Source organism: Budorcas taxicolor, chromosome 17 (assembly GCF_023091745.1).
Source record: "Budorcas taxicolor isolate Tak-1 chromosome 17, Takin1.1, whole genome shotgun sequence".
Taxonomy (NCBI): domain Eukaryota; kingdom Metazoa; phylum Chordata; class Mammalia; order Artiodactyla; family Bovidae; genus Budorcas; species Budorcas taxicolor.
In genome coordinates this window covers 69,899,413-69,919,160 of record NC_068926.1, presented here as the reverse complement: position 1 = coordinate 69,919,160, position 19,748 = coordinate 69,899,413, and the positions used below count along the sequence as shown (strand labels likewise).

General features: G+C 59.0%; 2 protein-coding genes across 2 annotated transcripts; one reads left to right on the top strand and one right to left on the bottom strand.

The window, feature by feature from the left end:
• The first annotated feature begins 2,279 nt into the window (after window positions 1–2,279).
• Window positions 2,280–6,769, top strand: PLA2G3 (phospholipase A2 group III). Its single transcript, XM_052655103.1, has 7 exons — window positions 2,280–2,793; window positions 3,851–3,983; window positions 4,226–4,360; window positions 4,670–4,959; window positions 5,621–5,750; window positions 5,860–5,976; window positions 6,556–6,769. Exons 1-7 carry the CDS (start codon window positions 2,280–2,282, stop codon window positions 6,767–6,769), a joined length of 1,533 nt encoding a protein of 510 aa, XP_052511063.1.
• Window positions 6,770–8,080: 1,311 nt separating this feature from the next.
• Window positions 8,081–17,900, bottom strand: INPP5J (inositol polyphosphate-5-phosphatase J). The gene is made up of 13 exons (XM_052654887.1): window positions 17,796–17,900; window positions 14,770–15,917; window positions 14,318–14,434; window positions 14,097–14,205; window positions 13,769–13,885; window positions 13,056–13,231; window positions 12,189–12,300; window positions 11,939–12,048; window positions 11,610–11,793; window positions 9,281–9,418; window positions 9,046–9,123; window positions 8,815–8,919; window positions 8,081–8,590 (listed from the first exon to the last, which is right to left on the bottom strand). Exons 1-13 carry the CDS (start codon window positions 17,898–17,900, stop codon window positions 8,081–8,083), a joined length of 3,009 nt encoding a protein of 1,002 aa, XP_052510847.1.
• Between the last annotated feature and the right edge of the window lie 1,848 nt (window positions 17,901–19,748).

Sequence of the window (19,748 nt, the reverse complement as noted above, 5' to 3'; positions counted from 1 at the left end):
CACTTTGCTGTACTACAAAAACGAACACAATACTGTAAATCAACTACACAAGAATCAAAATTCACCCTCTGCTCCGAGGCCGCTGAGGGGTGCCCCCGGGGGAAGCACGGCCCCAGAGCCTGTCCAGCTGACGTGGCTGCCGGTTAATCTAAAGGGAAAATCCAGTGACCCCTCCCTCAAGGCCCCGGGCAGGCCCCAGCCTGCCTCCCTTTGGGGCCCAGGCAGGAAGAGACCTCAAAGGTCAGCTCCACTGCACCCCGCACTGAACAGAGCAGGAAGCTGAGACCCCGAGAGAGGCAGGGACCAACCTGCAGTCACATTGCCAGGCAGGGGCCTAACCAGGACTCCCTGCCGCAGATGCTGTGGCCCTGAAACCTCGCGGATGCGCCGCCTTCTGGGTAAACTGCTTCCTGCCCAGGGGTGTCCTGAGCCTTCAGTGACAGCGTTTCAGATGCTAGGCACTGTGCCCAGGGTCCTGTGACGTGGCCACTGTGAGTATGCCCATCACATAGATGAGATGAGAAGCTGAGACTTCCAAGCCTGAAGTCACACTGTGCCAGGACCCAAGCTTGGTCTGTCCCACCTTGAAAGTCTGGTTCCTGCCCGGGCACCTCCCAGACTCCCTGGGTTGTAACCAGCACGAAAAGATTCTGTAATATAAAAAAGGAGGGCAAGGTGTGTGACAGGGTCTTACGCTGGGAAAGTTCCCAGAACGGTGGGAACATCAGACTTCTTCCCAGAGGGACCCCCTCTGTGTTCATTCCCTGCCTTTGGGAACCCCAGGCATCCCTATCCTTCCAGCCACCACTTGTTCTACCCTACACTCCCTTTCCCAGCCTCTGGAGAGAAGGAGTTTGGATGCTGGGCTCCCCTCCCCCTCTCCCCCTCCTCTTCACTGTCCCCACCTATGACCTTCTGAGCTACAGACCCAGACTGGTGCTGAAGCCAGAGATGCGTTTGCATAGCCTGTAGCTTCCTTCTCCCTCCTCTGCCCCGGGGAGCTCCCCTTCCCCACCTGTGCCCCCACTGGGGCCCTTCTTCCTGGAAGAGACCCAGGTGGAGATTGAGGGGATGTTGCGGGAGCGGTAGGCTGACGGGCAGAACAGAAGAGACACTGTCCCAGCCGGCTCTGACCTCCCAGCAGAGCCCCCAGGAGCTGCACTCCCAGCCTCTAACCAGCCCGAGCTGGGCTCTGACTGTCAGCTGAGGTTTCCTCACCCTCATTGATTCTCAGTTTCTTCATCTGCACGTGGGTTGTAAGTACCCAGCTTTCCCAGTTGGTTGGAAGCTGAATAACACATCAGCTTTGAGATACAGGAACATCCGCTGGGTGTAGCCCCTCCCTGATGGAGGGTCCACCCGGGTCTCTTGCAGGACACAGGATGGCCTGCCGTGTCCCCAGGTAAGTGCAGTGCGAGCATGGACGTGCTTGCAGACCCAGCCCCCTGGTCCACCTCTGGGACCCCCGTCTCCTCAAGCCCGAAGTATCCGCCCAGCCCAGAGTTGCTTTCAAAGTCTGCGGTGGCTGTGTCTACACCGTCAATCAGACCAGGAGGGCTGCTACTGGGCCACGCTTGTGCTTGGAGTCCAGGAAGGGGGAGGCCTGGGACTCTGTTCCCTGAGTGTGCTGAGTGCCTTTCCTAGAACCAGGACTGGGCAGGCGGAGCACCCCAACCGGCCGGAGGATGGATGCTCCCTTTCCCGGAAGCCTCAGAGCTCCCGGGCGAGGGGGTGCCACAGAGCCCCAGCCCTGCCCTCGTCTCCTTTACCCAGCTTTGGCAGAGCCACGTGGCCTTCCGCCAGCTTCGCGGAGGTGGGCGTGGCAGCCATCCCTGAGGCGGGGTGATGAGGCGAGTTCAGGAGCCTCCTCTGAGCCCCTGGACACTCCTCCCGCACCCAGGGAGACGCAGACATCCCTCCTGTCCCCCTCCCCCAGGTCCCAGGGCTTTGGCTCCTACCGTCCCCATCCAGGAGGGCTGGGCCGGCAGCGGCAGGTGACTGAAAGGCGTGGAGGAGAAACCCGGGATGCGTGGGGGCGTGGGCCCCGGCAAGTGTACTCCTCAGCCAATCAGCAGCCTGCCTAGCCGGTGGATTCGGTTACAAGCCCCGGATCACCTCATACTCCAGCCTCCTTCCTACTCTTCCCAAAGCTCCATTCTTTGGTGCCGCAGCACCGGCTCGGCTGGGCCCCGCTTCCGCTCGGCGGCTGCAGAGTTGCTGCCTCGTGGGCCCACCAGGGTAGGCTTCCCGAGGGCTTTGTCTGGCTGGGCCAGGGCAGGATGGGGGTTCTGGTGGCACTGTTGAGGGTGCTGAGCTTCCTGGGGGTGGTTCCGGGAGGCTCCCCTGCCCTGCACTTGCACACCACCTCCTGCCACTTGGTCAGGCCCACCGCCAGCATCCCTTTGGGATCCCTGAGCTTCCTGGGCAAGGATGTCCAGGGACGAGCTCTGTTCCATGCCCGCTGGGATGGGCACAGGAGATTGCAGGTGTGCAGCCGGCAGGATGAGCCAGAGCTCACTGCAGCCTTCCGTGCGCTCTGTGCTGGTGAGCTCACCCGGGGCTCCTTCATCCACACCCCTGGACCTGAGCTGCAGAGAGCCCTGGCCATCCTTCAGAGCCAGTGGGAGGCCTGCCAAGGGCCTGCTGAGAGTCCAGCGGGGACCAGGGAGAAGCGAGCAGCAGGGCAGAGTGGAGAGCCTGGCATCCGGCACCAGCGGGTGAAGAGGGGCTGGACTATGCCTGGCACGCTGTGGTGTGGAGTCGGGGACTCTGCCAGGAACTCCACGGAGCTGGGTGAGACCTCGGGGTGTGGACTGGGTGGCTGATGGGGGAGGAAGCGCAGGCTTTAGCCCTGGCATCCACTCTCCCAGGCTGCATGTCCTGAGGGAGTGACTTAGCTACTCTGAACCTCAGTTTCCTTATCTGGAAAATGTGCGCATATGCTCAGTCGTGTCCGACTCTGCGACTCTGCGCGACCCCATAGACGGCAGTCCACCAGGCTCTGCCGTCCCTGGGATTTTCCAGGCAAGAACACTGGAGTGGGTTGCCATTTCCTTCTCCAATGCATGAAAAGTGAAAAGTGGAAGTGAAGTCGCTCAGTCATGTCCAACTCTTAGCGACCCCATGGACTGTGCCCATGGGTTGGGCTGAGCCAAAAAGCCATTACCCAAGAGGAGGATTTATGGGCTCAGGATGCCCAGCCAACTGGACGAGGAGACCCAAAGGCTTGGGTTCAAATCCCAGCTTAGTCCTTCCAAGCTGAATGAGTCACTTCCCCTCTCTGAACCTGTACAGTAAAAGTGATAACTCCCTCCCAGGCCTGCTGTGTGCTGGGGTGGGAAGTGCCAGACGTTTGGAAGATGCTCAGTAAAGGGCGTTATTGCTCGGGTGGTGGAAAGCACGCATGGCTTTTTTGCACTTCTCGGTACAGCTGTCTGCGCTTACGTGCGGAGGGCTGGGGGAGGACTTGGCGCTTACATTGGAGCAGGTTGGCATCCTGACAATGCCTCATCGTGCCAGTGAGGTTGCACCCTACTGTTTGCCATCCCATCTCACACACATTCGGAACTTTGGAGTTTTACTTGGGATGCGAGCCTGAGAACTCTAAAGGCAGACACCTGTTCACCTGAGAAAGATTTTTCCATGGACAAGGGCTCCTGGGTGGGCTCCCTGGCACTTGGCGTTGCCCAGCAGAGGCTGTACCAGGGTGTTCTCTTCAAGTGTTGGAACTGTGAGTCCCATAAAGGGAGACACAGAGGTGTCTCTGCTCCCGACACCATGTGGGCAGAGCTGGGATGTGGTGCCCAGAGTCCTGGGACTGCTGAGCCAGTGCCCCCTTTGCTCCCTGCAGGGGTCTTCGAGGGCCCTGATCTCTGCTGCCAGGAACATGACCACTGCCCCCAGACGGTCTCACCCTTCCAGTACAACTACGGCATCCGGAACTACCGATTCCACACCATCTCCCACTGCAGCTGTGATGCCAGGTTAGTTAGTGGTGGGCAGGGAGGGCTGGGAGCTCGGGTTGGGGTTATCCAGTTACTGGGTGCAGAGTCTGGGCTCCAGAGAGTCCCAAAGGATCAGCCAGCCAGACTCCCCTGTGCAGTGGGAAAGCTGAGGTTTAACAGGAGGTGGGATTCTCGGACCTCGCGTCACCTGTCTGGTAGTGGTGGCTGGGTGGTCTGGGAGAGGAGCCAGGTCCGGGGACTGAGCGCCGGCTCTGGGGCAGGTTCCAGCAGTGCCTGCAGAACCAGCGGGACTCCGTCTCCGACATCGTGGGCGTGGTCTTCTTCAACGTGCTGGCGATCCCTTGCTTTGTGCTGGAGGAGCAGGAGGCCTGTGTGGAGTGGTACTGGTGGGGCGGGTACGTTGCTTCCCCTTATGACCCCCTTCCCAGCCAGGGTGGGGGAGCTGGGGCTCCAAGGCTTGGGGGGAGGCCGGTCTGTATGTCCATCCTCCAGGGAACCATGTCTCATCCTGTCCTCCCTGTCCTCTCCTCAGGGAGGGGGTGGGGGCCCAGGACACAGACATTCCCTGGGTGCCCCGCACAACCCAGTGGGCTGTGGGATGAGGGGATGGGACTGGAAGAGCCCTGATCTCCATGGAGATGAGCCTGGGGCCGTCTGGGAGGGACGATTCTGGGTGACCAATGCCACTGTGTGCTGCCTCCCAGGTGTAGAAGGTACGGCTCTGTGCCCCTCGCTCGTCTCCAGCCCAGGACCCTCTACAATGCCTCTTGGAGCTCCCCTGCCATCCCCTCAACTCCCAGCCCCCAGAACACAGCCCCCAGCCAGCCTCAGCTGATGCAGCATCCTCAGAAGTGGCCAGCACAGCAGAGAGAGTCCAGGCACCCCAGTCAAGCCAAGGCCACAGCCCTCCAGGGCCCTGTGGCCTCCCCTGGGCCTGCCATGCTCCCCAGAGTCCAGCTAGAGGTCACCGATCCAGGCCTCCAGGGGCCTCAGGGTGAGCGCAGAACCTAACCTAACTTTGGGGGCACCTGAGGTAAAGAGGAGCCTCTGTGTGGGGTTGGGGGGACCCTGTGTTATTTCCTTTCTTGCTCTGAACTCCTTCCAGCGACTCCCAACTTCACCTGTCAAATCGCACTACAGCCAGAGGGATTTTCATAAGCTGCAATCTTGACCAGGGGACTCCCCACTGAGCCCCCACCACGGAGATCCAACACCCAGGGGTCTTTGGGTGCTGGTCCTGCAAACTCTACTCCCCAGTCAAAATTCCAGCTTCACAAACTGCATTTGTTTCCTCTGAAGCTGCTTGCTCTCTCCCACTGCTGGGCCTTTGCACATGCCGCTCCTGCTCCCAGGGGCATTCTCCCTGAGTCTTCCTCTTTCAGCATCAGCTTAGCAGCCTCTGCCTCCAGGAAACCTTTTCTGAGCACTCTTACCTTTCTGGGCTTCCACCATGGCAGTACTGCTCCGTGTGTGTGTGTGTGTGTGTGTGTGTGTGTGTGTGTCTCTCCTCTACGTGTGAAGCACTCTGAGAGCACAGAGGACAGGAGATGAAGGGACGCTGTGTGTGTGGGACTGAGCCTGTGCCAGAGGGCAGCGGGCACCAGTGAGACCTCGATGTGGGATGGGGCTCCCCTCACCACTGCACCTGCCCCCAGGTGTCCACCAGGCCTGCCGCAGCTTCCGCCACCTGGACCGGTGTGAGCATCAGATCGGGCCCCAGGAGACCAAGTTCCAGCTGTTCAACAGCGCCTGGGACCCCCTTTTCCACTGCAACTGCACACGCCGGTGAGGCCTGCTCGCACCTCTGGCGGGTGGGCTGCCTGTTGCCAGGCAGCGGGAAGGGACTCCAGGCTGGAAAGGCCCTGCCCCAGTCTGACCCTGCCTCTGCCCTCAGGCTGGCCCGCTTCCTGAGGCTCCACAACCCACCCGTGGGTGCCATCATGCTTCGGGAGCTGCTGGGAATGACCTGCTTCAAATTGGCCCCTCCGCTGGACTGTGCTGAGGTCAAAGAGTAGGTGACGGCAGGGCCAGGAGGGACGTGGGACTTCTCCAAGTGGGTGGGTTGACTCTCCCCTCTTTATGCACCTGGGCTGAGAGGGTGATGGAGCGGGTCAGGGGCCCACGTAGGTTGCATCTCAGCTCCGTCCTCTACTTCCTGTGTGACCTTGCCAGCTGAGTCACCTGTCCACACCTCCATTTCATGACCTGTGAAATGGAGGCAGGCACCAGGGCGTGTTGTGTGTGACGTGTGTAGGCAGGGCCTGCAGGACAGCTAGTGAGGCACCTCCTGAGCTCTTCCTCCTAAGCCACAATCTCATTTAAATTCTGATCCTCAAAACCAACTCCTTGTTACTTTTCCTATTTCATATGTAGGGAAACTAAGGCTCAGTGGCCCAGGTTTCTGCAGTCATCTAGGGCAGAACCCAGCCTCTAGGTACCAGATTAGGTTTGTCCTGCCCCCTGCTAAGTGTAACCGCTCCCCACCCCAGCCCCATCCTTGCTCCTCTCTGGGCCTGGGTTGCCCTGTGTGCAGAGCAGGGTGGGTTTCTTGCCAGCTATGACCCCCTGTCCCCCTCTTCTGTCCCCACAGCTGTTCCAGTGACCCCAGGGCCATAAGAGTGTCAGCTTGGCACCTGCGGCAACTTCAGCAGAGGCGACGCCAGCTCCAGAGGTCGAGCACTCACCACAGGCAGGCAAGGCCTTCAGAGCACCCAAAGTCCCCCACGTCATTCTACGACCGGTGCCTGCAGCTGACCCAAGGAGCTGGAAGACCCAAAGGGCAGCGGAAACCCTGGAACCAGTGACCTCACTTCTTGTTCTCCTGGGCACTAGATCGGACCCAGGGCTTTGCTGGGCCCTGCGGTGGGGCGGGTCTCAGCTTCCCCTCCATTGTGAGACTGAAGTGTGGACACGCTCTTGTGGACAGACAGAGGGCCGCATGGGTAGGGTTGGAGGGGCCAAGGCCCAAATGCTGGCCCATGTCTCCTGCTGTGCTGGGTGATCTTGGGCTGGTGACACAACCTCTCTGTGCTTGGATGTGGTATTCAGGAGGCTCCTTCTGCTGCCCCAAGCTTGGGCCTTCCCAGGGAGTTAACAACCAGATGGGAAAGAGGAGAGGGTAACATTGCAGAAGCCCCAGGAGGTACCAGGAGGAGGTACACTTATGTCCATGTTGTGAAATTAACACACGTCTCAAAAGAGTTGTCCAGGAAAACCCCAGAGCCTGCCTGCTGAGGTCTAGGGGCAGAGGGTGGTGAAGGAGGGATGTCACAGAAGTGCCTGTGTCTGAGTACAGGATGGGGGAGCTAGAGAGGGGCTTCTTAACTCCCCTCCTCCTCAGGGGACCCCTTCTATTAACAGCTGCTATGCCCTTCCCAGCCCAGCCCTGGCCCATTCTTTCTGCCCTAAACCTAAATTCAGATCTTCCCTATGCCCTTGAGCAAGAGACCTCCTTCACTCTGAGCCTTAGTTTCCTCCTCTGAGAAACGGGGGTGTAGACAGCAGCTGCCTCATAGGGTTGTTGAGGATTAAGTGAACCAACTCCCAGACAGCACTCAGCACCCAGTAAATGTTCTCTCCCTCCAACACCCAGCCAAACTGCACTTAGACAACTGATTTGCAAAGGTTCATAGCACCTCTTGGAGGCCTCAGTTTGTTCATCTGTGAAATGGGGCTAAGAACTGCACTGAACTCAGTGCCACAACTCAGGCTTATGGTGCCGATTAAAGGAGCTGGCATGTGTAGCATATACAGCTGGTGCCTAGTCACTGTCAGACCTGTCATCCTCTCGCTTCTGTAGTCCTTTCCTCCGACCACCTGCTCCCCACCCCAGACTGCTAGCAAATTAGGAAGGAGTTGGGAGTGAAGCTGGAGAATTTAATTCCTAAACAATGACCTTTGGGTTTGCTCCACCCCCCATTCCAGATGGGGGCCAGGATACGGCTTTGCTGATTGTCACAGTTGAGGTGCCAGGACCGAGTGTGGGGGACCACCCCTGGCCAGAACAGAGTGGCAGGTGCAGATCAAGCTGGAGCAGCGGCAGGTGGGAGGCAGGCGGGTTTGCAGAAGACTGGGGCAGAGTGGGGGCCCCCTGGGCCCGCCCGCCCACCCCACCCTCAGGGCCCCAGGCCCCCCTCCTCCAGCCCCTGCCGACCCTGGGGGCTGGGAGACAGGCTCCCAGAGGAGGCCAGGGCCTCCCGATCAGGTCCCCGGCAGCCACCACCACCAGGGTCTACAGTCTCTAGGCGCAAGGCGGGCAGCAAGCCCAGGCTTCGAGGCACAGATGGTGGGAAGGCCCAGGCCCCCGGCAGCCCAGGGGGCCCCTCCTCACTGCTGCCCCGGCTGCCACCATCGCCGCCCCCTTCGGGGGCCGCCCAGGGCAGGCGGCGGCTCTGGGGCGAAGGGCTTCGGCTGGTGCCCCGGCGCTCCCGGGAAGAGGGCCGCAGGGCGAGGCTGGGGAAGCGGGCCAGGCCTGGGCTCCGGCTGCGGTGCCGCTTGGACTTGCCGGGGCTGGGGCTGCGGGACTTGGGTGCCAGCAGCTCCAGGGTGCTGTCATCCTCATCCTCTGAGCTGGTGCCCGAGCTGTCTGTGCTGCTGCTGGTCGGCTCCGAGGTAGGCAGCGAGATCTGGGTGGGGGGGAGCGAGGCTGCTCACTGGGGTGCCCCTCTCCCTAACTCCCTAACCGGCTGTGGAGGCCTCTGGGAACCCCTCCCGCCCTCCCCTGGAAGGCCCAGGAAGGTCAGGCTATTGTAGAGCTCACAGAGAACGCAGAGGCTCTAGAGGAAACGAAGAGTCTTCTGGCGCCACCTCCCCACCCCCAGCCCCAAACCCTGCAGCCAGGACCACTCACCTGGAAGGGCTCAGTGACACCAATGAGGATGCTGTGGGTGTGGCTGTAATAACCTAGAATGAAGTCTCCATGGCCTTTGGGCAGTGACTCCTCACTGAATGTCACCTGGTAGGTCGGGAGGTTTAGGCCCAGGTTGTGGTGAGGGAGGCAGCCTCAGGACCCCTGAAACTGACTCCTGAGCCCCCAAGGGCAATGAGGGCTTCCTCCCACTCTCCCTCTGCCCTTAAATACCTGGTAGGCGCTCCCGTCCACATCCTCGTGTTTGGCCCAGACATAAGCCACGTAGTCCTTGCAGTGACGGAAACCCACCTGGGGCGAGAGCAATCAGGATCGTGACCCGTAACGGTGACCCTAGCAGCCTCCCTGGGTGACATAAAACTCTGGAGAAGCCCCGTATGGGTCCCTGGCTGCCCCTTCAGGCCCCAAGTTCCCTCCCCGATCTGCTGACCGCCCCTGCCCTTCTCACCCGGTACAAGCCGATCCAGTCCCAGGAGCTGCGGGCGAACACTGTCTCTATGCGGTATCTCACCACGGCCTGCTCTGGCCGCACCCACTCGTCTGCCACCTCCAGCCGTACCAGAGGTACGTCGTCTCTGAAAGCAAACTGCCCAGGGGCAGGGGGCAATATCAGAGGAGACCCTCTAGCGTTCTCTGCACCTAGATCCCTTGGGCCTGAGTCAGCACAAATAGGCTGAGATGAAGGGCCTTTGAGGCCGCTACATGAACTGGGAAACAGGAGGAGAAGCAGGCCCAGGATAAATGCCAGGCTTCCTGCCTCCCAGCTCAGGCCTTTTGTCCTTAGCCTCTGTGGGGAGTGAAAGAGAACACAGTTTTGACCCTTGGTAGACTGTGGGTTTGGCCCTGGCTCTGCCACAGGCATGCAGTGTGACCCGAGGTGAGTTTCTTGACCTCTCTGAATACCTGGGCTCCTGTCTGTAAACTCTGATGGATCACATTCACATTTAACTCTTGGGGTTGCTCTGCAGATTCAGCGAGATACCATATAAAGCATCCTTTATACTTCTCAATATACAGTAGGTGCTCAGTGAATGATTCACTTATACACTAACAAAGGAGACAGGTTAAGTCCCACGATGCCCTGGATATTCTGGGCTAAACTGAACACCCCTGAGCTGGCAAGTAGAGCTCTGGGAAGAAGCCTGAAGACCTTCTAGGCTCTGCTACTAACCTGCTCATGACCTCAGGTAAGTCCCAAGCCACCCTAAGTGAGACTCAGCTTCCCCTCCTGTACTAAGGGACCACTATGAACTTGTTTGTTACCAGTCCGTGGAGACAAATGATAACCATGAGTCTCCTCTTCCCAGGGTCACCCGGGTTGATCGGGGGGTCACCATGGGGATGAGGTTGCTGGGGTGGCAGGTGGCCAGGGTGCTGGCTCCAGCTCTGTCCCTTGGGGAAGGACTCAGGGGGTGCCAGCCTCAGGCTTTTGTTGGCTCCCGTTTATCTGGTTTCCACTTTCTTCCCCGCCTCAGCTTCTAAGCCAAGCTGCTTCAGAAGAAACCAGCACCTCCTCTCCCTGCCCCTGGGTTTCCCGATAGCAGGAACCAGGCTGGGGTGGCCAGGCTGGGGTCTTGGAAACACCCTCCAGGGCCTTGCGGGGTCAAAACTCCTGCTGAGCCCTGTTCTGTGCTGCTTTGGGTAAGAGACTGAAGTTCCCTGAGGCTCTCTTTCCCTCATCAGTGAAACCAGGAGAATGTGGACCTCCTTGGGGCTTACCAGGACATTCAAAAGGGTGACACACTGACGTATCCTACACAGGCTCAGGCGCAGAGCCAGAGGAGGAGGTGAGGAGGCGCCCAACAGGTTTCATAAGGGAGAGTTCTAGATAAAGAATGCAGGGCAGAGCACCCAAAAAGAGTGGCTCTCAAGGTGAGGCCCCACTGGGGATTAAACCTCACATTCAAGGCTTTTACCAAAGGTCACGGGAAGCCAGACATAGGCAGATTTCCACTCCTAGCTGAGGACACGGTTGCTGTCCAGCCGACTGATCATATGACAAAGTTAGCGGGGAAAATATTCTCTGGCTTGCTGGGCTCCATCTTATCAGATCAAGAGAATCGGAGAGCCCGGAGTTGGGTTTCAGGGCTGGAAAGTGGGCTCCACCCTATTGTGCCACTGAGCCTGTGTGTGACCGGGGGCTCATGCCTACCCCACTAAGAGCCTCCATTTTCCTGGAAACAAACAAACAAACAAACAAACAAAACAGAGTTGGATCACACGATCTCTAAGATCCAGTTCTGACATTCTTGGATTTCCCCTCTTTACTTTCGCAAGTAGGGGCCTCAATCCTAAACACAAAGCTAAATTTTATAGTGACTATTCAGGGTCTAGCTGGATATTGTTCTGTGTCTCTACTCCTCCCCACCACATACGGTAAGATGGTAAATAAATAATAAGAGAATGTGAATGAACACTGCATGGCATTTGAGTATATGTTCTGAGTTTGCTCGTCTTACTGAATATGTGAATTTCAACACAATTGCCCTAACCGTTTCTTGGACAAGGAGAGCTAGAAATGAATGGAAAAGACATCCTCTTCTAAATCAGCCTAGCCTGGGTTCAAATCCTAACTCTTCCCTTTGTTAACCATGTGACCCCAGGAAACGGATGCTGTGTCTCTGAGCCTCAGGGTTTTTCTCATCTGAAAATGGAGATCACAACCCCACTCCCAGTCTGTTATGATAAGTGGATGGTGGTGAGGGCCTGGGGTTACCCATGGGCAGTGGGCTGCTGAGCTGGGTTTGGGGATGTCATGAGGGGAGGCCAGGACTCACGTGCAGGACGAATTGGGCAGCCACAGGCTTGTGGTCACTGACGGTATATTCCATGTGGCTGCGGTAGCTGTGCTGGGTCACCTGGAGCCGGTGGCTCTCCCTTCCTGAGGGGCTGGGACCTCCACCTGGAGCCTTGACCTTCCACAGGATACGGTCTGTCCAGGCTGGCTTCCGCTTCTTCGCACTGCGATGGGCAGGAGTAACCTGAGTATCAGGGGCCGTGAGTCGAGCCCCCCTGATCCCATTTCCTCTCCTTTATCCTTATTCCTTTATCCCCTTTATCCTGTCTCAGCCCGCACCCCCACCTCTCATCCTGGGGCTGAGCTCACCTGGTATCATATTTGTTAGTACCCACATCAAACTTGAAGGTGGGTGCAAAGTTGAGGGGCCCCTCCTGGAAGCCCTTCAGGATGGGCCAGGTGTTCTTGGCCATGTTGAGCTGTGAGGGTCCAGAAGCAGAGAATTGGACAAGAGCTTGGGCAGAGCAGGTGAGGGCAAGGACCATCATCTAGGGTACAGGTGGTCCTAGGGCGTGTTTTGTGTGCTTGGGGTTTGGGGTACAGGTTGCAGTTCCCCCACCTGGTCTTTCTCCCAGAGCTGGTGGAGCTGCTCACTATCGATGGCAAGCTTGACAAAGTGCAGGTCATAGCTCTCGATGCGGAAGTTCAGGTCGCCGAACCAGAACACGAGGCTGTTCCGGGAAGGGAGGAGGGGTGGTCAGCGGGGTCCATGGGAAGAAGAGCCCAATTCCATCTTCTCTGCCCCCATCCAACCTGACAGTGGTAGTTGTTCCCAGTGATGACACCGGGGGCTGGGTGAGTTGTCAGGTTCTGACTCCCAGCTAGGTTCTGCCCCTCAGCAAAGATCCATCCTGCAGGATCCATCCACTTCCCGATCAAAGTGAAGGTCACTCAGTCGTGTCCGACTCTTTGTGACCCCAGGGACTACACAGTCCATGAAATTCTCCAGGCCAGAATACTGGAGTGGGTAGCCTTTCCCTTCGCCAGGGGATCTTCCCAACCTAGGGATCGAACTCAGGTCTCCTACATTGCAGGCGGATTCTTTACCAGCTGAGCCACAAGGGAAGCCCAAGAATACTAGAGTGGGTAGCCTATCCTTTCTCCAGAGGATCTTCCCGACCCAGGAATCAACCCGGGGTCTCCTGCATCGCAGGCGGATGAGGGACGCCCTCCCGCGTTCCGGTTCCTGGACGTAGTGTGGGTGGTCTCCGCGCCCATAGGCCCCGCCTCTCCCTACAGGGCCTTCCTACCACTTCTCTTCCACTTCAGTCACTTCAGTCGTGTCCGACTCTGCGCGACCCTATGGACAGCAGCCCACCAGGCTCCTCGGTCCACGGGATTCTCTAGGCAAGAATACTGGAGTGGGTTGCCACTTCCTTCTCCAGCCTCTTCCACTAGCCCCACCCAAGCTCCAAGAGGCCCATACTCGTGATCCAGGATGCCTTGAGCGCCAGGCCCCTGGAACTGCTGGAGGCTGAGGATGGTCTGGAAGTTGTCCTTGCGCTGCTCCGCTTTATCCATGTGGGCCGGCAGGTGGCAGTTCAGGAAGCACAGCATGTGCCCAAAGGCAGCCAGACGCACACTCACTCCGCCCTTGTTGCCCTGAGGAGACAGGTTGGGCGGGTTGTGGGCGGGGCTTCGGCCGGGAGGTGAGCCCTGGGGCGGGGTTTGGGTGGGCCTGGTCAGCGGGTGTGGCTCAGGACTGGTGCAGGCTTGGAGAGGGGTGGGTTCTAAGGAAAGGAATGGAACACTAGGAAGTGGTGCGAATAGAAACGGGCCACTCTGCAAGCCCACGGACCGCAGCCCGCCAAGCTCCTCTGTCCATGAAAATTTCCAGGCAAGATTACTGGAGTGGGTTGACATGTCCTACTCCAGGGGATCTTCCCGACCCAGGGATCGAACCCTCATCTCCTGTGTCTCCTGCATTGGCAGGCTGATTCTTGACCTCTTTGCCACCTAGGAAAGTTTTATAGACAGGGGCGGGGTCTAGGAAAGGAGAGGTAGCGGTGGGTTGGGAGAGGCAGGTCTCAGAGTAAGGGGTGGAGTTTGGGGAGGGGATGTTGCCACTGCTTGGGGGCCGGGGACTAATCTACAGACCCCTTAGGTCCCTGGTCCCTCCCAGGCCCCTTCCACGCTCACCCAGTAGCCTCCCAGGCCAGTGCGCGTGCAGTCAGTCTGCACGTCCCTCAGGAAGGGCAGATGGTAGTACTTGGCGAACAGCAGCAAGATGACGCCCTGCATCCGCACGGTGCTCACCTGCAGCAGAGGCGAGAGGAGGCTGGGCGGCGGGACGCGGCTCCCACGCCGCCCTCGCCTTTTCCGGTCCTTAAGGGTCTGCTCCTCCATCCCCCTATTTCAGGGACCCGGCCACAGAGGCTCAGCGGGCCCCGCAGTGACTCAAGGCAAAGCTAGTGCTGGGAAGCCAGGGGGCTCCACCTCCCCGGGGGGCGGCTGAGGGAGGCGTTACCAGCACAAAGTTGAAGGGCCCCAGAGCGTCCATGAAGAGCTCGCTCCACTGGTCCGTGAAGAGCGCGTCCTTGAGCCGCTTGTTGATCATGGAGTTCACTTCCTGCAACCTGGGGGTCGGAGGGGGGGCGGATGGCGAGGCGGTGTTCGGATTGGGGGCGCCCTAGGAACCGCTCCCATGGGCAAGGGGCTGGGAGGGAGTCTGCTCGTCCTGCCCCTCACCCTATAGCGATCATATCTGCCCTGTCACTGTCACCGCTGGTGCTGCCCAGGTGGAGAAGGGAGGTGACATCATCGGGGGGCATGGCGGTGCCCACGTTCCACGTGACCACAGTGATCCTGGGGATGGGGGGATGGGAGGGGTTACTACTGGGCGCCACCCCTTACCCTCAAGCTCCCTCCCACAGGGCTCTTAATGGGGAGACAAGCTGTGGGTGAATACCCTCAGGGGGACCCACCGTGGGCCCAGGACCCCTCCCACCAGACTCTCCAGGGGAGACCAACTGAGGCAGGGGTGGGCAAGTCCCTTCCGAGGGGACTGCTGTCTCCTGAGGGTCCCAGAGTGGGTCTCACACCCCCAGGGACTCTTCCTCAGGGGGGTCAGCTGGAGCAGAGTAGGGCCCAACCTCAGAGCCCAAGCCCTGGCAGCCAGCCTCTCGGGAGAAGGCCCTCACCAGAAGCCAGGGTCGCTCTTGCAGGTGGGCTGGGCTGACCAAGAGGAGGAGGATGAGGTGGGTGTAGAAGAAGAGGTGGTCACCGGGACTGCAGTTTCTCTGGGCTGAAGGCTGGGACTCAGACGCTCACCAGGCCCGGCACCCTGGGTGCTAGGCTTGGGGAGGGCCATCTCAGGAGCTGGGGGGACACCTGGGGAGCGGTTGGGGGACCGGCTGGGGGAGCGGCTGGGAGACCGAGGCGGCTTGGGCAGAGGTGGGGGCACAGTCTGGGCTAAGGCGGCCCCTGGCCGAAATGTGGGGGACAGAAGTCCCGGGGAGCGAGTGCTAGGCTCTGGAGGACCCTGGCCCACATCCAGGGGCAGGGTCTGGGGTGGCCGGGGCAAGACAGAATCCTCAGGGCTGCTGCGGGGGACCTCAGGCCGGGCTCTGAAGGAGGGGGATACCCGAGGATCTGGGGGGGCTTGGATCAAGGATGGGGAGCCCACAGCACTAGATGCCTGAGCTGGGGCCGGGAGATGCCCTTCAGAATGCGGCGGAGGTCTAGGGGCTGGAGCGTCCCTCTGTTTAGCTGGTGTCCATCCTGTGGAGGCCAGGGCTGGCGTCACGGATGCTGGAGCCAGGACCTGTTCCTGAGATGGCGACAGAACCGGACTGGGCCCTGGGGAAGGGCTGGAGGGGGGCTGTGGGGGCTGTTTCTCAGATGTCACAGCCAGGCTCAGGCCTGAAGCAGCCAGTGCTGGCTTGGGTCCCATGGAGGCAGGTGGCACCTGCTTCTGGTCCCTGGACAATGGAGCCAGCCTGGGCACCGGGGTAGCTGAGGGAGGCCTTGGCCCAGCTGAGGCAGACATCAGGAGCTGTCCCAGGGACGTTGGAGCCGGGACTGAGCCTGAGGTCGCAGGAGGAGGCTTCGGCCCAGCCGAGGCAGACATCACCAACTGGCCCACTGATGTTGGAGCTAGGCCGGAGCGGCGGTGGGCAGGAGCTGTTTTCTGCCCTCCAGGGGTGGCCGCTGGAGCCAAGATGGGTCGGGGAGATGCCAGAGCCAGCCTTGGGCCCTCTGAGGAAGGCGGAATTGCTGCTCGTGGCCCCACAGGCGTCAGAGCCAACCGCGGTTCCAAGGGCACTGGGGCTGACTTCTTCGCTGGGAGCTGAAAACGTGAGTCCATCTTGTACGCGTGCGTGATAAGTCACTCAGTCATGTCTGACTCTTTGCGACCCCATGGACTGTAGCCCGCCAGGCTCCTCTGTCCATGGAATTCTCCAGGCAAGAATACTGGAATGGGTAGCCATGCTCTCCTACAGGGGATCTTCCCGACCCAGGGATTGAACCCGCATCTCAACGTCTCCTGCATTGGCAGGTGGGTTCTTTACCACTAGTACCACCTGGGAAACCCCCATCTTGTATAGGACCGGGCAAAGGCTCAGGATCAACCAGCCCTAAGCAGTCCTCCACTTCACAGAGATCCGAGCAGACTCTGTCTAGCTAGAAAAGGCATATCTTTCTGAGGAAGTTCTTCCTAAATTTCTCACCTCAATCGATTCTGCTGTGAATCAGTTTCTTTTAAAGGAAACGGGACACAGAAAACTATCCCCTCTCTCATCTGTGATACCTCTTTCATAGAAGCAGAGTTTAAAATCCCCGACTTTCAGGAAGCAGAGTGTAAGCCTGGGCCTGAGGGCTCCCCTTAACCTCCTGGCTGGCATCTGCTCCCTCGCCACCCTGGAATGCTGGGGGGCTGGAGCCATCTGTCCCACCCCCCCTACAGTCCGTGCTGCCCTCCTGGCCAAGGGCTACTGATCTGACCCCCCAGGTCTGCCCACTCTGGACATCCTGGGTCCAGCCTGTTAAACAGCCCCCCTTCCTCCACTGTACCCAGGAACCCTCATGTTCTCCTCTGGCAAACATCCCCAACTCCTCGGTCACAGTCCCCTCTGTCCTCTTCACCTGTTCCCAGATCTCCTGCAGGAGCAAGAGCCCTGCTGGGGCTCACCATGCTGACCCCAAGCCCAGCTCTGTGTGCCCGTAGGCTAGCATTTCCCTGCCTAGGGCCTCTGTCTCCCTGTCTGTAAAGTGAAGGAAGCTGGTGAAGGGTCTGTGGCCACACTGATCCTGGGGAGCCCGGTCTCACCTCTCTGCATTTCTGAGCTCATTTGCTAGGATTGCATTTGAGCTCCAGAGAATTGTCCATCCTCCCAAGTGTGATTTCAAATCCAGAGCAAGTCCAGGGTTCTGTTGATCCTGGTGGCACACGTCTGTGCGCAAGTTGTACCCTCTTACCCTCGTCACTTCACCTGGGAAAGCAGGCCAGCAAGTACCCTCTTCCTGTCTGGCAGTGGAGTTGGGGGCATTGGGCCCAGAAGGGAGGCCCTCTCCCTTTCCTGTCTGTCCTGTTTCTGATGCCCCTGTCTCCAGAAGTCAGGATGAAGTGTCCTTTGCCAGGGAGGGCAGATGAAGGTTTGCACTCACCCTGGGGCGGCCCCATCCCTGCCTCCAGAGATGCAGTTCTGCCTGTATCCCGCGTCCTTCTCGGTTCAGAGAACCTGAAACTGTCTCCACCTCTGCCCCCAAACTCAGCTCTTTGAGGCTTGCATTTTGGGCATCTTCCTTGGTTTCTAGTGTCCCACTCCACACCCCACCTAAACACCACACCGCCTCCAGTACTAACAAGTTAGACATCCCAGATGTCACAGTTTCAGTCTTCATGGACAAGCCTCCTCATTTTGCATTGGCTCAGAGAAGACAAGCAACTTGCCCAAGGTCACACAGCAAAGCTGAAGCACAGCTGGGTCCCCTGATACCCAGTCCAGGGCTCTCCCATAGGGTCCTAGAGATGGCTAACTCCATCACTCTCTGGGTATCCCATCGCTACCCCTTCAGACCCTAGGGTACCCTGTTTGCCCAGTCCCTGCTTGGTGGGCAGAGGAGAATGCCAGCCCCTCAGTTGGGGGCACCAAGGTGCCTGCAATGTGTGTGGGGTGTGGGACCAAGGATCAGGAATGTGCAAGACTAGCTTTAGGGGTCTTACCTTGGAGGGTGCACCAGTTTGTGAAATCCCATGGGGCATGGGCAGGGGGCCCAGGCCAGCCCGGGTCCCTGGCCTCCTGCTGCCACCGACGCCCCGGCCCTCCATGTCTGCAGCCCAGGCAGCCCCAGGTTCCCTCCCGGCTCCAGCTCCAGCTCCTCCGCTCCCCGGGAACCAGTGATGTCATCAGTCGGTTCAACCTGCTGAGAATTTAAAGGCACAGGGACCCACTTTCCAACCTAGAGGTGGTCGGGCAAGGTGGCCTACCCCCTGGGGACGGGCTGCTGAACCTGGAATGGTGTTGGTAGGAGAGGAAAGGGTGGGGAGTGGGCCCATGGGCCTGGCACAGGTCCCAGCATAGTGGAAGCTCTCTTTTTGTTTTCACCCTCCTTCCAATGGGCCTGGCCAGCCCTTACTCAAGGGAGGGGCGCTGACATACCTGAGGGTAAGGTAACTCAAAGGATCAGCCTCCTCTCCAGGGCCTTGGAGACACCGGGGTCCTGGCCCTGATCCTGTGACCTTCTTGACTCCCTGCCAACTCAGGGCTTGCCTTGGCCCCCACCTTTGCCCCATTTTCAGGCCCGGGTGCCCGGCCCCCTTCCTGGTTCTATCCTTCCCATCCCAGAGCCAGACGCTCAGGCTCTAGCAACTGGAGCCCTTTTGCCATCTCACCCTCAGCACCGGCCCCTCCTCTTCTGTAGACACCGTGCCACCTGTCCCCACCGCCAGGCCTGGGGGCTCCTCTCAGCTTTCCTTCTCCAGGACTCACTGGGTGTGGCTTGGGAGAGGGACTTTCTCAAGGTCATCTGGTGAGCTGGGGAGGTCCCTTGAGTCTCAGAGAGGACAGAGAGCTGCCTCTGTGACCCACAAGAGCCAATTGGGGTTTCTGGGGGAAGGGGACTAGGGTGGAGAAAGGCCAAGCGGTGGGAAACAGATGGTGAGAGAGTCAAAAACAGGCCTGGGAACTTCTTTGGCCAGGACCAGCACAGGGCCTTGTCTCTCCCACACCTAGGGAAGTATTGGTTGAATGGATGGACCAATCAATCAGTGAGAAGCGTGAACGAGTGACAAGGTTCAGATATGGGTAGATATGGCTGTGGGCTCTGCTTCTGCCTCTTCCCCACTCTCACTCTTGTCTGCTAAGCGGTCCCTGAAATCTCAGTTCCTCCAGAACTGCTAGATTGCTTAGAAAGGAATGCTCTCACTCCGTTTAGGCAGAAAATGCTCGGTTTTGGGCCCAGAGCTCCTTGCTGGCCACCAGTGCCTTCTGTGTCCTCATGGGCCCGTGTGGCGCCCTGCAAAAAGGTCATGTGGACAGATGCCCCCTTCCCCTCTCCTGGATGGGTTTCCCGTCTCCGCTTGACTGTCTCTGGGTCTAGTCTGAGTTTGGGCCCAGTGTCTCCGTGAGGCTGGAATTTGAAAAGGCAGAGACCCAGGCTGCAGTAGGGTCCTGGGGTAGAAAGGTTGTCTTTGGGTGGTGATGGGGGAGGTGATGACAGTGGTGACTGCAGGGGTGGAGAGGAAACCACCCACAATTATGATGATGGAAGGGGAGGACCGCCAGTGATGTTGCAGGGGATGAGGTGACGACAGTGATGGGATGGATAGTGTGATAGAAGGGATAGTGGAGGTGATGGTCATGGCAACAGTAGAGGTGATAGCAAAGTTTGGTGATGGTGGTGGGGGCGGAATGAAGAGACGGTGACGAGGGTTATAATAAAAGCGGAGGAGAGATGTGGGCAGGAGAGGCGTTGGGGGCTGTTATGTTGACGGAAGACGAGGTGGTGGTGGAGTTGGAGGTGAAGATGGGGTGGCAATGAGGGAGGAGGTGAGTGTGGAGATGGTGGTGGTGATGCTCAGGCTGCTAGAAATGGAAAGGAATTTTGAACCTACCCTGCCTAGCCCTCTGACTTCTATTTTACAGATGAGAAAACTGAGGCCCTCAGGAGTAGTTGG

What these genes read in the sequence shown, in the direction of transcription:
- PLA2G3 (XM_052655103.1), top strand. Translation starts at nt 2,280, where the DNA reads ATGGGGGTTCTGGTGGCACTGTTGAGGGTGCTGAGCTTCCTGGGGGTG. An exon ending in CAGGAACTCCACGGAGCTGG is followed by an intron (nt 2,794 to 3,850) that starts GTGAGACCTCGG and finishes TGCTCCCTGCAG; the next exon opens with GGGTCTTCGAGGGCCCTGAT. An exon ending in AGGCCTCCAGGGGCCTCAGG is followed by an intron (nt 4,960 to 5,620) that starts GTGAGCGCAGAA and finishes ACCTGCCCCCAG; the next exon opens with GTGTCCACCAGGCCTGCCGC.
- INPP5J (XM_052654887.1), bottom strand. Translation starts at nt 17,900, where the DNA reads ATGGAGGGCCGGGGCGTCGGTGGCAGCAGGAGGCCAGGGACCCGGGCT. An exon ending in TGGACGGGAGCGCCTACCAG is followed by an intron (nt 8,920 to 9,045) that starts GTATTTAAGGGC and finishes CCGACCTACCAG; the next exon opens with GTGACATTCAGTGAGGAGTC. An exon ending in GTGTCACTGAGCCCTTCCAG is followed by an intron (nt 8,591 to 8,814) that starts GTGAGTGGTCCT and finishes CCCCCCACCCAG; the next exon opens with ATCTCGCTGCCTACCTCGGA.